At 37.3% G+C, this 15,104-nt stretch overlaps 1 protein-coding gene across 1 annotated transcript in view; it reads left to right on the top strand.

Moving 5' to 3' along the window:
- Nucleotides 1–15,104, top strand: part of LOC142377474 (metabotropic glutamate receptor 4-like) — a 216,629-nt gene that overhangs the window by 168,378 nt on the left and 33,147 nt on the right. The window contains exon 7 of the mRNA XM_075461613.1: nucleotides 12,150–12,350. Within this exon, the coding sequence (XP_075317728.1) occupies nucleotides 12,150–12,350 (201 nt within the window). The remainder of the gene's footprint in view (nucleotides 1–12,149; nucleotides 12,351–15,104) is intronic.

Below are 15,104 nucleotides of genomic sequence, written 5' to 3'. Positions count from 1 at the left end.
TATTAAGAAGTACAGCATACATCAAATGTGGAAATCTTTATCTAAATAGCCTCCCTCTTATTCCCACCTTCATAACTTACTGTTGAATTACCTTAAAGAAGCCAGTTTGCAGCACCCTACATCTTAATAACTGCAAAAGTCATTAACTGTTGTGATGTATAATGCAGTCATTTCAAGAGTGGTGTAACTTTACGCATTGTTTATAATTACATATAAGTTCTTAGTGAGGCACACAATAATGTTCTTGACAATTTATTGTACAGTAGCAGTACCTGTCTGGTTTGGTATGCATAACTGCCGTCATATAAGAATGAACAAACACAATAATCAGCAGCTTACTTAATGTTGAGAAAAGACTTTAACAGTGTCGTAGTTACAAGTCAGTTGACCCGAGGTTAGCATTAATAGCTCATTGAGTGATCGGTTAACCAGCTAGTCGTGTCTGTTTGATGCTGAACAGGAACTCCATAGAGTTGTTAAAGTATGTTCTCTCAAAGCAGCTCTCTGTTTTGGCTAAAATTGTGGCTGAGTGCAGAGAGGGTGAAACCAATCTTTGCAGTCGTGCTACTAAACGTGCTTTTGGCCCCCCAATGGTGGAACGATCTCCCGACTGATGTCAGGACAGCTGAGTCTGTCAGGTTTATGTGAGGAGGGAGGACACGGATGCGGGCTTCCCAAAAACAAGGTAGATTTATTAAACAAAAAACAAAGTATCAACATAAAACGCGGCTGAGCCGGAGAAAAACGTATCTATAAACAAAACAAACAAAAGGACCTGGCATGGAATAAATAAATACTTAGCTTCGTGAAATGAAGAAACATGGAGTGAGCAGGAATCGTGCATGGATGACAAACATGACATACAACAAAGATCCGGCAAACTGACAGGGGAGGCAGGAAACTAAATAGGGACAGTGATCAGTGACAAGGTGCAGCTGGTGGGGAATAACGCAGGTGAATTGAGTGAACCTAATGAACAGAGTGCAGGGAAACTAAGGCATGACTAAAAACTAAACATGGACTGAAAACAAAAGCATAACCTAAAACATGAAAACTGACAGTCACTGCCCATCTTTTGCCGCAGGCTGAAAACCCATCTCTTCAGGAAACACTACCCTGATCCGCCCTCTTAGGACATCACCTGTTTAGTCCTAGCTCCTTACGCACTTATCTGTTTCCTAAATTGTCTTTGTTTTCTAAATTGTCCCATTTGTCTAGGTACCTAACTTACAGCACTTACTCTAGCACTAGTTATGCGCTTAGCTGTTTGGTTTAGGAAGGAAATTATGACTTCTTGTGACCTGAAGTTCTTTTGCCTACCGATGTGGAACACACTTATTGTAAGTCGTTTTGGATAAAAGCGTCTGCAAAATGACCATAATGTGATGTAATGTAATTTAATGTGCTGAAAGTGCCTGCATTTTGAAGGGAGCAACAGGCAATCTCTGTGGTCCACTTGGTGTTCTTGGAAAAACATTCAGTACACTGTAACAGTACTACAGAACTGTGAAGTAATTTGCTAAGTTTTATACAACCCTGAATCAGAAAAAGGGAATAAATAGAGCAATACAATGTAAAGGAAAATAATACAGAAATAAATAACTACATTCGTATTAAATTAACAAAAAAAAATTGAAAACTGAGTTGCAAAGAAAATACATAACAAGCTTAAAGGGACATTATGTAATTTCTTCCCCCATCTAGTGGTGCAATTTTATTTTGCAAAGTTGAATGAATTTGCTCTCTAGCGCCTCACGTTTTCAAATGTGCGTTACAACTTCTTGAACTATGGCAAGCGGAATGTGTCAAGATTCAAGAAGCTATAGCTTCAGACTCAAGGTCCATACAAACAAAAAGAAATCAAGACACACATTACAAAGGATTACATAAACCACATACAACAACACTATAAATACAGATGACAGATAACATGTCAGATAACATAAGTTGACATAGCCTTTGGTGTGCAAGCAATGCAATTAGTCATATTCCGGGAGTTACCGGAAGTGACGTCGACGCAGCGTTAGCATTAGCAGCGTTAGCATTAAGCAGCATTAGCAGCGGTAAATAAACTCCCGGTAAACTTACAAACTTTCTAATGCCTTGTTTTGTGAGTTAAGAGCCTATGTGTACAACGGCAGACGTTTGGTAACAATCAATGCATTATTAGTGGGATAATTAGGGAGATAAAATCTATTTAGCATTAGCGGCTGTAATAAGCCATTCGGCGGAAATGACGTCACAATGAAGTCATTTCCGCTTGCAGGCCTGGCGGGGAAATCGCGATTCGAAGTGCTTTATGTCCCTCTTGGCACTTCGTCGTTTTTCATAGACCGGAAGGACATGGCAGCCTCCATAGAGCTTACCTGCTCTATGAAGATAAAGACAAGTTATTCTTCACTCAGGAGGATAAGTGAGATTTTTGACAGAGATCATTTTACACCAATGAGGACTAACTTATGAATGAATGTGTTGATTTGAGCTAATAAATTACTTAATTTATTACATAGTGTCCCTTTAAATGAATGCAGTTTCAAATTAAAGCAGAAAAATATTTTTTTATTTCACATAAAATATTTTGTTATTTAATTGTAGAGGCATTTATTGTCATATAAACTTATTTTTTGGGATTATGACAGTTTTAGTCCTCCATATTTCTTATTGTAATATGTTAATGTACATTAATTTGTTAATTTCAGGCCTGCAACACATTCCAAAGAGAGTTGACAGTGAATTTGTTACCACTTTGTGACGCTGTCCTTCCTTCTCACAACACTTTCAAGATGTTCTGGCCTTGAGGATGCTAAGTGATAAAGGTGTTGTTTTAACCTATTCTTCTGGCAAACTCATCTTAAGGTCTACAACAGTGCTGGCTTGTGGTCATATTTCCTGCAAAAATACATATTGAATACTGATTTGACTGACCACTGCAGTCCATTGCAGATGACTCTAAGCCCTGAGAAATCGCCGCCGCCTCTGGAGAAAGTTAATGAGGCTTCAATTTTGCAGTAAAGTTTAAAGTGGCATTTTGTGAATATAAGTCTGTACTGAAGTGCTTAACAAGGTTTACCACAGTAATCCTTTGCCCATGTGGTTATATCATCTCTTGATGAATGATGGTTCTCAATGAATTGCCATCTGAGGGATCAAAGGTCACGTTTTCAATTTAGGCTTGCAGTCCTTGCCCTTTTCATACCAAAATTACTCCAGATTGCTTCACTGGTTTAAGGATATTCTTGATGAGGGAGATGTTTATGAATCCCTTCTTTCTTTAAGCAACATTGTTTTCAAACAATCCAATTATTTTTCACATTAAAACAGAGAATAAACCAGCCAGAAGCTCAAATAAGATTTGCAGCATACTCTGAGTGCTGCATCATTCCAGCCATTCTGTGCATAATATTTTCAGGTTTGATCTAGATATATAATTCAGAACCTCTTAACTTCAGCCAGGCAAGAGTAGTATGGACACCATACTTCAATGCTCAGTAACTGGACTGTCACAGCGGCACTTTGCTGGATTTGCAGAATTCTCTCATCTGGTCAACTTCTTTTAAGGAACTAGAATTATTATATTCACTTTCTAAGGTTTGTTTGTTTGACTCCACCTGACTGCATGCTCATTTAAACTGAAAGCTGCTGCACACCCAACAATTTCAGTGCAAAAACAAGTATTATTTAGTGTCACTTGAAGTGTACAAATAAACAAAAACATCTGTTGTATTTATCTTTAGAAAATGGCAAGATCATATTTCATAGTAGAACTACAAATTATATATTATAGAGCCCACAATATGCTAACGAAAATATGAAATGAACAATGATATATTTATTATTTTAAAATTGTACAGTAAAGCTCAAGCAGATACACACATGTGAAGTGACAGAAATGTGCAACACAAATGGTTTTAGATTGTGTTGCATGACACTGAGAATGAGGAGTGACGCATACAGGAGAGACACAAAAATAAATATTCACAAAATTAGATGACACAAAGTTGGAATATTACTCACTTTAGTACTGAAAGTCACTTTAGTGGCTCCTATGGATAAACAACGGGAAAAAATCCAGAGCATCAAAGGAAATCCAAGTAATCACCTTCTTTCTGTGAAGCTAACCATTAAGCTACCACAACACCCTGGAACCAGATGTGTGAATACGTAATCTGTATGTAGCTTCCACGCAGAAAGCAGTATTTCTAAATAAGACTGTGTTATGAACGTGTATCCACACATACAGCATGGTGACTCAGCTGGGTTTAGCATGCGGCACCATTAAGACCAGGAACAGAGAACAGAGAGGAACATTTTAAGTCAGCACATCAGTCCTTTTCTCAGTAGCCCACACAGTAGTAGTAAATGTCAGTAGCCTGATTTCACTGATTTATTTAACTGAGTTACAAAGTGAACCTGTTTATTTATTTAAAAATTCTCCATTTCATGCTAATTTAAAGCCTATAAGTAGCCTTTCATGTGAAAAACATCAAGTAAAAAACACATAATGACATGGTGAGTTTGGCAGACAGTTTAACATCAGGGCCATAGCAGAGAGGAAATAACTGAACCCAGATAGTATTTATTTGTGTCAAAACAGAGGAAGTCAGAGCAGCAGTGTGGTGAGAGTTACATGACTCTGGCTAATGGAATTTGATCTGTGGAGATGTATACGACACTGACTCATGTTAGGTGTTGTGAGGTTACAGGTAATTTCAACCACCTCAATTCCCTTTTTTACTCAAGTTTTATAAGCGATCAGCTTTATTATTTTTTCCCAGGCCATTTAAAAAAAAAAAAAAAAAAAGATTTTCTTCGTAAAAAATGACAGGATACCTTTGATATAAACGGGGGGACATATAATGGGAGGAAAACCTTTTGGCAACAAACACCAAAGTTTAACATTGTCATAAATAACAAACTCCAAAATTACAACATTACAACCTTCATGAAGGTAGGATTTACAGCCTGCTTGTTGTATTACAGCTGGAGTGTAAACTGTCTCTCAGAATTGTTTACATCAGCAAATTCTTTGCATTATGCTCGAGTGAAATGACATAGATAATATGAGCTGGGAAAGAGTATAGAACGGTCTGCCATGCAATTTACCATGCTGGCTATTAATTTAATGTCTTTGGTTGTAATAAGCTACTGCTTGAAATGTTGTTCTTTATGGCCATATGAGATTTACAGGATATTAATATCAATGTTTGGAAGGACATAAGTTAATTCCCCAGATAAGTAATGACCAGGTATCCCCATGTTGTTTCTAAAAGGTTTCTGAAAAAAAATTTCATTAAGACAGGTGGACACTGAGTTACTGAGCAGATGCAACTACAGCTCTCTGTACTTGATATATGTATTTTAATATGGGTTAAAGGAGACATAAAATTGCCTTTTTTTTCTACAAGTTCACACAATTTCCTGCGGTCCAAATAAAATGTCTATGACCTGCATGGGTAAAATTACCACTCAGACTGTAACACCCCTTTCAGCTATTCTATAAAGCAGGTGTGTTTTAAGGCTTAGAGTGTCCAATTTGACTCCTCTGCATGTTGCTCTTCTTCAGAGACTATCTCTTTTGAGATTGGTAGTTCTCTATAACCTTCAAAGTTTATTATTGATGCAAATAATATGTTGATCTGGCTCAGCACCACAGAATGTAACGACCCCAAAGTAATGTAATTTCTCAATCACATATCAGCTCTACAAACTCCAGGCTCTGCTGTCGGTCCACTTCTCTGTCTTTAGTTTAAAGTATTAGAGATTAACATTAAGAACTTTATTTGGACAATGTTGGAACGCTGACGCAGTCAATGACTAACAAGAACTTCGAATTTTCAAACTCAGGTTGAGAAAAATTGAATTACTGATCTTTTAAAACATAAAACAAACTTGCGGTCAAGGATTTTGGCTCATTTCTTTCTTTCGTGAGCTATTGGCCACTGCTGAGAATTGATGTTGTTAGCAAAACTAAAAGCATGATTTGAATTCGAAGTAGGGTGGAAATAAAATGAGGAGGCTGGATTATTCTGGTCTGTGAGTGCAACACGGAAATCCCTAGAAAGTTATTATTCAATAAATGACGTGGAGTTGATAATGACACAAATAAAACCTCAATCCTGCAAAACATTCAAAATATAGTTAATGTAGTAACCAATCAAAAATAATGCTAAAGTAAATTATTTAATGATCATATGGTAACATTCTTATTCTTGTAAACTGCTTCCTGCAGAGGTTTAATTCATGGCATAGGCACACAATGACAGACTGTCTCAGTTGTAGGGGTATACCTGCAGAAGGCAGTGACTTGCTCCTCTGTCACTCACCTCGCTCATTACAGGTATTTTACCTTTCACCATCAGCTCAGCTTCATGTCCAGTGAGAATCTCAAAGAATTTGTTTGTGACACGGGTTGTGGCTGTGCTGGTGGAGAGCTCCTTAAGGCAGCTGTGTGAGAGCCGCATAGGGCGTTCTGCGAATTATCAGTGTCCGGAGAGGGTTACATTGCTTAGTGTGATCAAAGGATAAGGAGGGCATGAGTGACTGGAGAAAAAAAAGTGGGACTTGTCTTTCATCTGTGAGTGGAGGAGATGTAAAGCTGCTATTAATGTTGAGAGGGAATGAGCTGGGACCAGTCTGATACTGTAGGCTCTGTGCTTTGCCTGCACATTAATGATGTGGGAGAGCTGCAGGAAACAAAGCAATGCAGATAAAGAAAACATGCGCTTTTCCATCCAGCCATCTATTTTTTTTAAACCGCTTATCCTGAACAGCCTTGCAGGGTGGCTGGAGTCTGTCCCAGCATGCATTGGGCAACAGATGGGGAATATTTTGGACACCTCTCTGGTTTGTGAAAGAAGGATTTTCTTTTGTTTGGTTAAACTGAAGTCAGCATAGAGAAGGGTTTATTCATTTGATTAAAATATCTGAGTGAAAAATTTAAATATTAAAATAATTGTGAGGGAAGGTTTTTTGACAAATGCTGTTATTGCAGTTCAATTCTGAAAACTATCTTTTTTTTTAGATTCATGGTCGGAATTGGTTGTATCATTAAACAAAAACACAATCATTTTCACATGGTAGAACCTGGAAATGATTTAAATAGTATGCTGCTGTCATGAGGCCGGTTTGTTATTTGATAATAAAGTAAGATAGTCTTTGTATATTCTTTTAGTTTCTGTTTCTGAATTGTTTTTTTCTCTCCAGCGAGACATTGTCGCTGGCGTTGTTTGATATTAACTTACAGACTTGCTTGTTATGAATTATACTGCTGGCTGCTCTAAGCACACACAGGCTCATTTAGACATTACTTGTTATCTTTATGTTACATTCGAAAAAAATTGTGCAAACCAGACTTTTACAATGCATTTAGACATTTTGTAACACCTTTGTGTCCTTTTTACGTGAGATTGTTGATTAAAAAAAAAAAAACAAAAAAAAAACTACTATCCAACATGAAGTGACCTTGTACGGAACAGCAACACAGCACAGCTTATTGTTTTATATTTCTCCAACTTCCTCCAGTTAAGTAGCCATATTTAGCCTGGTTTAATATGCCACCCTCAAGTCTTCAATATTTTTTCTTGACCAAAGGGACGTGTTTTCATTACATAGTTGAGTCATTTTATTTATGTAGCACATTCATAAATAAAGTTTACCAAAATGTTCCCCATCATAGTAGTTTGCAGTTTGACGAGCCTACATTTCTCATACCAGTTCCATCTACTGTTGTCTCTGTAGCCAAGAAGGTAAAAAAACTTTGAGTAACGATTTGACTTTGTGTTAAGACTTTATTGATGCAATTAATCTTCCAATATTGAGATGCTGTGAAATTACAACATTGATATAAAGTTATTGATTTTTTTTTTTTGCCCTAAGTCAATATCTTATGTATAACTCAGTCAATTGACAGCAGCTTTGGTGTTTCCACCATCTCAAATGAAACAATATACTACTTTTCTTTGTTTTCGATCCAAGTGGATATTTGCATTTTGGCAGGAAACAAGGATGTTGTGACATATTTAATTACTATCCAAAACTGAAAAAAATATTGAATTAATTGTAAGAAAATACAAGTCCTGATAATTAGCCATAAGAAAAATAATAAATTATTTCACTATAAATGAAAAGTTTAAAGTAAAATTCACAGATTCTGAAATGGAAGAATTTGGACACATAGCACCAGTATCAGATTAATTAAAGAGACAGTCCAAATGTCTTGGCAGGAAAAGACTGGATGGCCTATGGCTCATGACGGGCCGAGTAAAAACGCCAAAGGTCTTGAGCCCACACACTCTGTCACATAAAGTCTTGTGTGACACTTCAGTAGAAAACACCCACACTTTGCTGTTGCTTTTCCTAATCTAAAAGGATTTCTGAAATGCCAGCCTGGAAAATGTGTGTGAGAGCCAAAATGCCAACAGAAAGATATGGTGGAAAAACGCAAATGGTCTTCTGCATAAGACACAAAATAAAGTTAGTGTGGGTGGCCTGCCAAGACTGCAAGTGAAATATCACTCTCACATCCACTGTGGCTTGCAGGATTCCCCTGGGCATAAGCATGGCAGCCAAAACTGACAATCTCTGTCCAATCAAGGCCCTATGGCCCTTAATTACTGAGCCGTAACCTCCAACAATAATTCATGCATTTCAAAGGCTCTCAAGATAATCGGGGACGTTAAAGCCCATGTGGTTGAGGCGAGGAGCCTGGAGATGTAGTAAATGAAAGCTGGCTGGGAGAACGAGACAGCTGATTTAGGGTGGTTGCACGCCTTTAAATTGAAGTGGCCGATGATAATAGTTTGAACCATAAGAGAACAGATGTTGAATGATAAATAACTATTTGTTATAAAGTGCTTAGTTATGGAATGTTAGTATTCTCATCTACAACCCTTCTTTGTTTACTGCTATTATTGTTCGGTAAAGCAAACTTTGATAACACAAATAACATTGTAGCTCTATAGTCTATATCATTATTTTGACAGTAAAGCTTTGAGTAAACACATTCCCCAGTGTCAGGAATTGATCTGTACTGCTGGTCAACTCTAGCTGCTACACTTAATATTAAACAATATGGCTTAAGTACAGCATATAAATGAACATTTTGTTCAGTGATTTAAGCTGTAAAACATGACAAAATATCTATTGTTTCCTTGTTCCATTCCATTACCTTGTCAATGTGTGTGTTATTTACAAGTTACAAAAAAAATACATAAAGTTTCAATGGACGTCAGATTTTTGTTCTATTTAACTCAGACTTGTGTCTACTGTAAACAAGTATTTCAAACTGTAGTAACCCAAATTTACCTGCATATCATACGTAGTAATCAAAGCCTCACAAGATGATTATATTCAATGGGGATTTCAAAGTCTGAAAAACATTATTCTGAGATTTGTATGCGAACCTGGATATATTCGACGATAGCTTCTTAACCCCTTAACGGCTATTGTTGCATATATGCTACAAACCGTAGCCGGAGTAACCGTTGACTCCAAATTGACCAGGATGCCTGTTGTCGCAAATTTGCAACATACCAAAAATTCTATTTATTTTTTGTGCAAAAGTGAAATTAATAATCTCAGCATTATTTACCATCTACTTAAAGGCTAAAACACACTCACAAAACATTTTTTTTTTTTTTTTTTATATAGTTTATATAAATTCAGGCGTTAAGGGGTTAAAACATCTCCAAAGACTGAGAAAAGAAAAAAGTCAAACGCTTATATTTTGTTGGACTAGCTTTAGCCATGATTTTGGCACACTTTTGGCCTGGAATCATTTAGACAAGCTTATGCAACATTGCATTTATTTCAGTCCAAAGTTGAATAGATATTTCACCAAGATCTTGTTTTAATAATGGGAGAGTCGTACTGATGCATTAGGTTTTCTCCAGTATATCCCAATTATTCTCAATAGGGTTGAGGTTTGGACTCTGTGGTTGTTAATCCATGTGTAGAAAGTCTCATGCTCCACGAACCACTCTTTCACTGTTTGATCCTAATAATCCTGCCATAGTTATCTTGGAATATGGCTGTGCCATTAGGGCAGAAAAAAAAGAAATCTACTGATGGTAATTTAGTGTATCCAGACCTCATTTTCCAGACACGTAACTTTGCTGAACATAGACTTGATCAAGGACCAGGAAGTATTTGTTATCATATATTGTAGAGTTGGACTGTTAAAAAGATTTTCAGAAATTTTCTGTTCAGGATTTTAAAGGCTGGTCTGAAGTCAGGGCTCCAAGATAAGAGGGTAATTAAGGAAAGCAAAAGTTGACTCCACCCATAACGCCATGATTTTATGAACAGGCCTACTACTATGCATTAGTCCGGTACTAGGCAACCAAGCTACCAATCTGTGGATTTGACAAATGGCTAGCTTACTGTTCTGGCTTCATCACATAAATACCCTTCCCTTAATACCAGAATTTACAGAACTTGGTCAGATTTATGCCATGTCTGCAGTTCTGCACCACCGTTTTTACAGAAGTATTTGCATGTAATTAATGTACTAACACACCTCGTGTTAGTAGCTAGCTTAGTCATTAAGAGTTATCAACACAGTAAAAAGATTAGAATAAAATACAGGGCACCGCCTGAAAACAAAGAACTATAACTAAACACTACATGAATACTTTTATTTTAAGTTCCATTCTTTTCTGAACTGCTACAAGTTCTTTGTACACCAAATGGTTTAATATTTTTTTCACATTCAAGACATTTAAAACAGTTTACGAGTTTATTATCAAGACAGCTGTGATTTAGTACTGTACCAAATTTGTCATACGTGTGACCACTGCTGGTTCAGTTTAACATAATATTTGGTAAATATGGCAATCAGCAAGTCAGCTAAACAGCACTATTCCCCATTAAATGATTTTTACCCAACAGTCATTATTGTAGGAACTCCAGCAGCATATCCCCTGCTACACTCATACGAACTTGCAAAACCTAATTGAATTCCATTTGGCAGTAACATAAATATATGCCAGTCTATCATTAGCTCATCCCTGGTAATTAGTCTATTGTTGAACTAAATTAAACACACCTTCTTTGTATAATCTCTCCTGCACATATAGCAGTTACATAGAAACAATTTTAAGATTTGAGGCTTGTGGAGAGGAGTTAGGACTGACATGTTGTATCTCCTAAGACCTCACAGCAATTAACAATATGAAAAACCCATGGAACAACTCGGGCGAGGATTAATAAACTCTTATCAAAAGTTATTATTACGTTGAGCATGTAAGGAGATTATCCCCATGCTGTGAATGCATCTCTATATTTTCTATTTCTTTGCTTCTTTATTGTATTGGTACCTGTCCAAGCAGGTCGGGATTCAATCAAATTTCAACATACATCAATTTCTGAAAACTGCTAATAGAAAATGTCACGTGTTAACATGCAGTTAATAGTTAATGGCATACACACGTCAGCCCAAAACCGGATGCCTATAGAGTTGCTAAAGGGGAAATCCATGTATGCCCTCAGGAGATACAAGAAAGAGATTTTGTTTTTAATTGATGAGGTTTCCTGGTGGAGAAAAACTTGCACTTGAGATGTTGGAATTGATTTGCTCCTCTGCGGCGATCCAGATATTTACCTTCAAGCTAATTGCAAGAGGCAAGAGCCATTCAGTGGAGAAGGAATAAGACTCACTGAGGAGCAATGCATTTTCTTCTATGCCTTTTGGACTGATGCCACATCTTCCATTTAAGATGCTCAATCCAAGTAGCTTGCACACAACTGTTGAGCTGTTCAATGTGGCACTGACTGGCAAAATCAACAGTATTTTTGAGTTTTTATGCTATCATTGCACCAACTACCCTTCTTTATCATGAGCAGCTATCTTCATACAAGGGTCAGAGACAAACTCTACAACTCGACTACCATGGAGATCATTTGAAACTTAATTTTTTTTGTTAATCTTTTACCTGATTTTGTGATGTTGCCGATAGTAACAAATAGATCTGTAGTTCTGAGTATTTCAAATCCACTTGTTAAAATCCCTGTCAGTCTCCCTCACATTTGCCTATCTACATGGTTATTTTACAATGAGTCAAATGAGTGAAATGCATGTAACCAATTTGAAAGAAAACAAACAAACTGTATGGTTTATGTTCTTCCAATTTTCTTCTGTCTGTGTCTCACAGATCAAGAGCGAATAGGGAAGGACTCGCAATTTGAGCAGGAGGGAAAAGTGCAGTTTGTTATTGATGCAGTCTATGCTATGGCTCATGCTTTGCACAACATGCACCAGGAGCTCTGTCCGGGGAAGGTGGGTCTCTGCGCCAGAATGGATCCCATCAATGGCACCTATCTGCTCAAGCATATCCGACGGCTAAACTTTGCAGGTCAGTAATATTTCTTCTTATTGGAATGTATAACTGATCTCAACTCATATTCTAACAATAACCTTTCAGGAAAACCTTGCTCTCGGAAAACATTCTGTTAACTTGAACCAGAAAAAGGCCAAGTAAAAAAACAAAAAACAAAAAACTGTACAATGAGGTCAAGGCAAGTTTATTTGTATAGCACAATTCAACAACAAGGTACATTTGCAGATACATTAAAACAGTAGAAATAAAAAGCAAGATTTAAATTTTAAACAAAAAAGAAAGTAATCAGAACAATAGATAAAAATCAGTAGTTAAAATGTGATTAAGTTTTGAAACTCAAGCTTCAGATTTGGAGCTTTATTCAAATGCAGCTGAAAATAGGTGTGTCTTCAACCTGGACTTAAATACACTGAGTGTTTCAGCTGATCTGAGGCTTTCTGGGAGTTTGTTCCAGACATGTGGAGTGGAGCATAGAAGCTGAATGCAGCTTCTCCATGTCTGGTTCTGACTCTGGGAACTGATAAATGACCGGATTCAAATGACCTGAGGGGTCTGGAAGGTTCATACTGGGTCAGGAGGTCACTGATGTATTTTGGTCCTAGACCATTCAGAGCTTTATAGACCAGCATCAGAACTTTAAAGTCTATCCTCTGATGGACAGGCAGCCAGTGTAAAGACCTCAGAGCTGGACTGATGTGGTCCACTTTTTTGGTCTTATTGAGGACTCGAGCAGCGAGTTCTGAATAAGCTGCAGTTGTCTAACAGATTTTTTAGGTAGACCTGTAAAGATGCTGTTACAATAATCAAGCCTACCAAAGATGAATGCATGGACTAGTTTTTCCAGGTCCTGCTGAGACATCAGATCCTTTAACCTTGATATATTCTTAAGGTGATAGCAGTCTGACTTTGTTATTGCCTTAATGTGTTTTTCCAAATTTAGGTCTGAGTCCATCACTACAACCAGATTTCTGGCCTGGTTGGTAGTTTCTAGGTGTATAGATTGAAGTTCTGTGGTGACCTGTAATGGTTTCTCTTTGGATCCAAAGAGAATTACCTCTTTGGATGTTTTTCTTTAGCTGGAGAAAGTTGTGGCACATCCAGTCATTAATCTCTTTAATCCATTTACCAAGAGCCTGTACAGGGCCTCGGTCTCCTGGTGACATTGTAATATATATCTGCGTGTCATCTGCATAGCTATGGTAGTTTATTTTGTTGTTTTTATAATCTGTGCCAATGGTAGCATGTAGCTGTTAAACAGAAGAGGTCCCAGGATGGAACCTTGGGGAACTCCACATGTGATTCTTGTCTGCTCAGATGTAAAGTTACCTATTGACCCAAAGTACTTCCTGTTCTCTAAGTATGTTTTGAACCAGTTTAGTACAGTTCCGGAAAGACCCGCCCAGTTCTCCAGTCGTTTCAGTAATATATTGTGGTCAACTGTATCAAATGCAGCACTTAGATCCAGTAAAACTAAGACTGACATGTTTCCACTGTCTGTATTCAGACATGTCATTAAACACTTTGGTCAGAGCAGTCTCAGTGCTGTGGTGCTGTCTAAAACCTGACTGGAAGGTATCATAGCAGTTATTTTATGTTAAAAAGTAATTAAGCTGTTGAAAAACCGCTTTTTCAATGATCTTACTTTAAAATGGGAGATTTGAGATGGGCCTGTAGTTGTTTATTTGTGTCTTGTCAAGATTGTCCTTTTTCAGCAGAGGTTAAATTACAGCTGTTTTTAGTGGCTCTTGAAACACACCTGACATTAAGGACAAGTTCACGATTTGTAACAGGTCTGACTCCAAAATCTTTGAGACCCTTTTGAAAAAAAACTGTTAGCAGGATGTCTAAGCAGCAAGAGGAGGAGTTCAGCTGACATAAGATGTCCACCAGGTCTTTGCTGTTAATGGGTTGGAACTGTGTCATGGTGTTTAAACCGGTTTTCCGTGGACACGGTACATATGCTGAACCTGCTGCTGATGTACCAACTGCTTGTCTAATATTTTGGATTTTGTCTGTGAAGAATTTGGCAAAGTCATTGCAGGCCATGGTGGAATGAAGTTCAGTTGCCACTAACACAGGAGGATTTGTTAGCCTGTCAACTGTAGCAAATAAGGCCCGAGCATTATGACTGTTTGCAAGAGACAAATTTTATGATGGATTCAGAGAAAGTTTGCGATAATACATGACGATATGTTTATATACAATGGAAACAAAGAGTTGAGTCATATTTTTACACCTATAGATAATTTCATGTAGTCTTCAACAGTTGATTAGTTTGATAACTTGGCATATTTCCCCTTTGTTTTACCTTGGATAAATGAGTCTGAGGAAGGAAAAATAAAGTAAATTCAAGACAAAGGTCATGTGTGCCAGACAAGCGCATTTATCCATGAGTCAAATATGGCAATGCATGTTTAACTCTGAGCAACAGCAGAGTTGGCATTTGGACCTAATTTTGATACTTGCCTGGGAAACATACCAAATAAAACTATTCAAGCTGAAGATCCAAATGCACTTAATAATAATAATATACTGCTCCGCTTTTTGCTTCCTTCAGACAACTGAGCAGTAAAAAGAAGCTGACAGTGAGCATGAGGAGCGTAACTGAATGTTAAACCGAAGAAGTCAATTAGCTCAAACTTATGGAGTTTACCTTGGCGTTGAGTTGAATCAGTCACATCACAGTCCTTATGCTAATGAATCACGTAAGAGTTCATTTGTAATTGAACTGAGACCACTTCCTCTCTGTAGTCTTTTAATTTAGTCCTC

Source organism: Odontesthes bonariensis, chromosome 3 (genome assembly GCF_027942865.1).
Source record: "Odontesthes bonariensis isolate fOdoBon6 chromosome 3, fOdoBon6.hap1, whole genome shotgun sequence".
In the NCBI taxonomy this organism is placed as follows: Eukaryota; Metazoa; Chordata; class Actinopteri; order Atheriniformes; family Atherinopsidae; genus Odontesthes; species Odontesthes bonariensis.
Note: the sequence above shows the minus strand (reverse complement) of the source record. Positions and strands in the feature narration are given on the sequence as shown.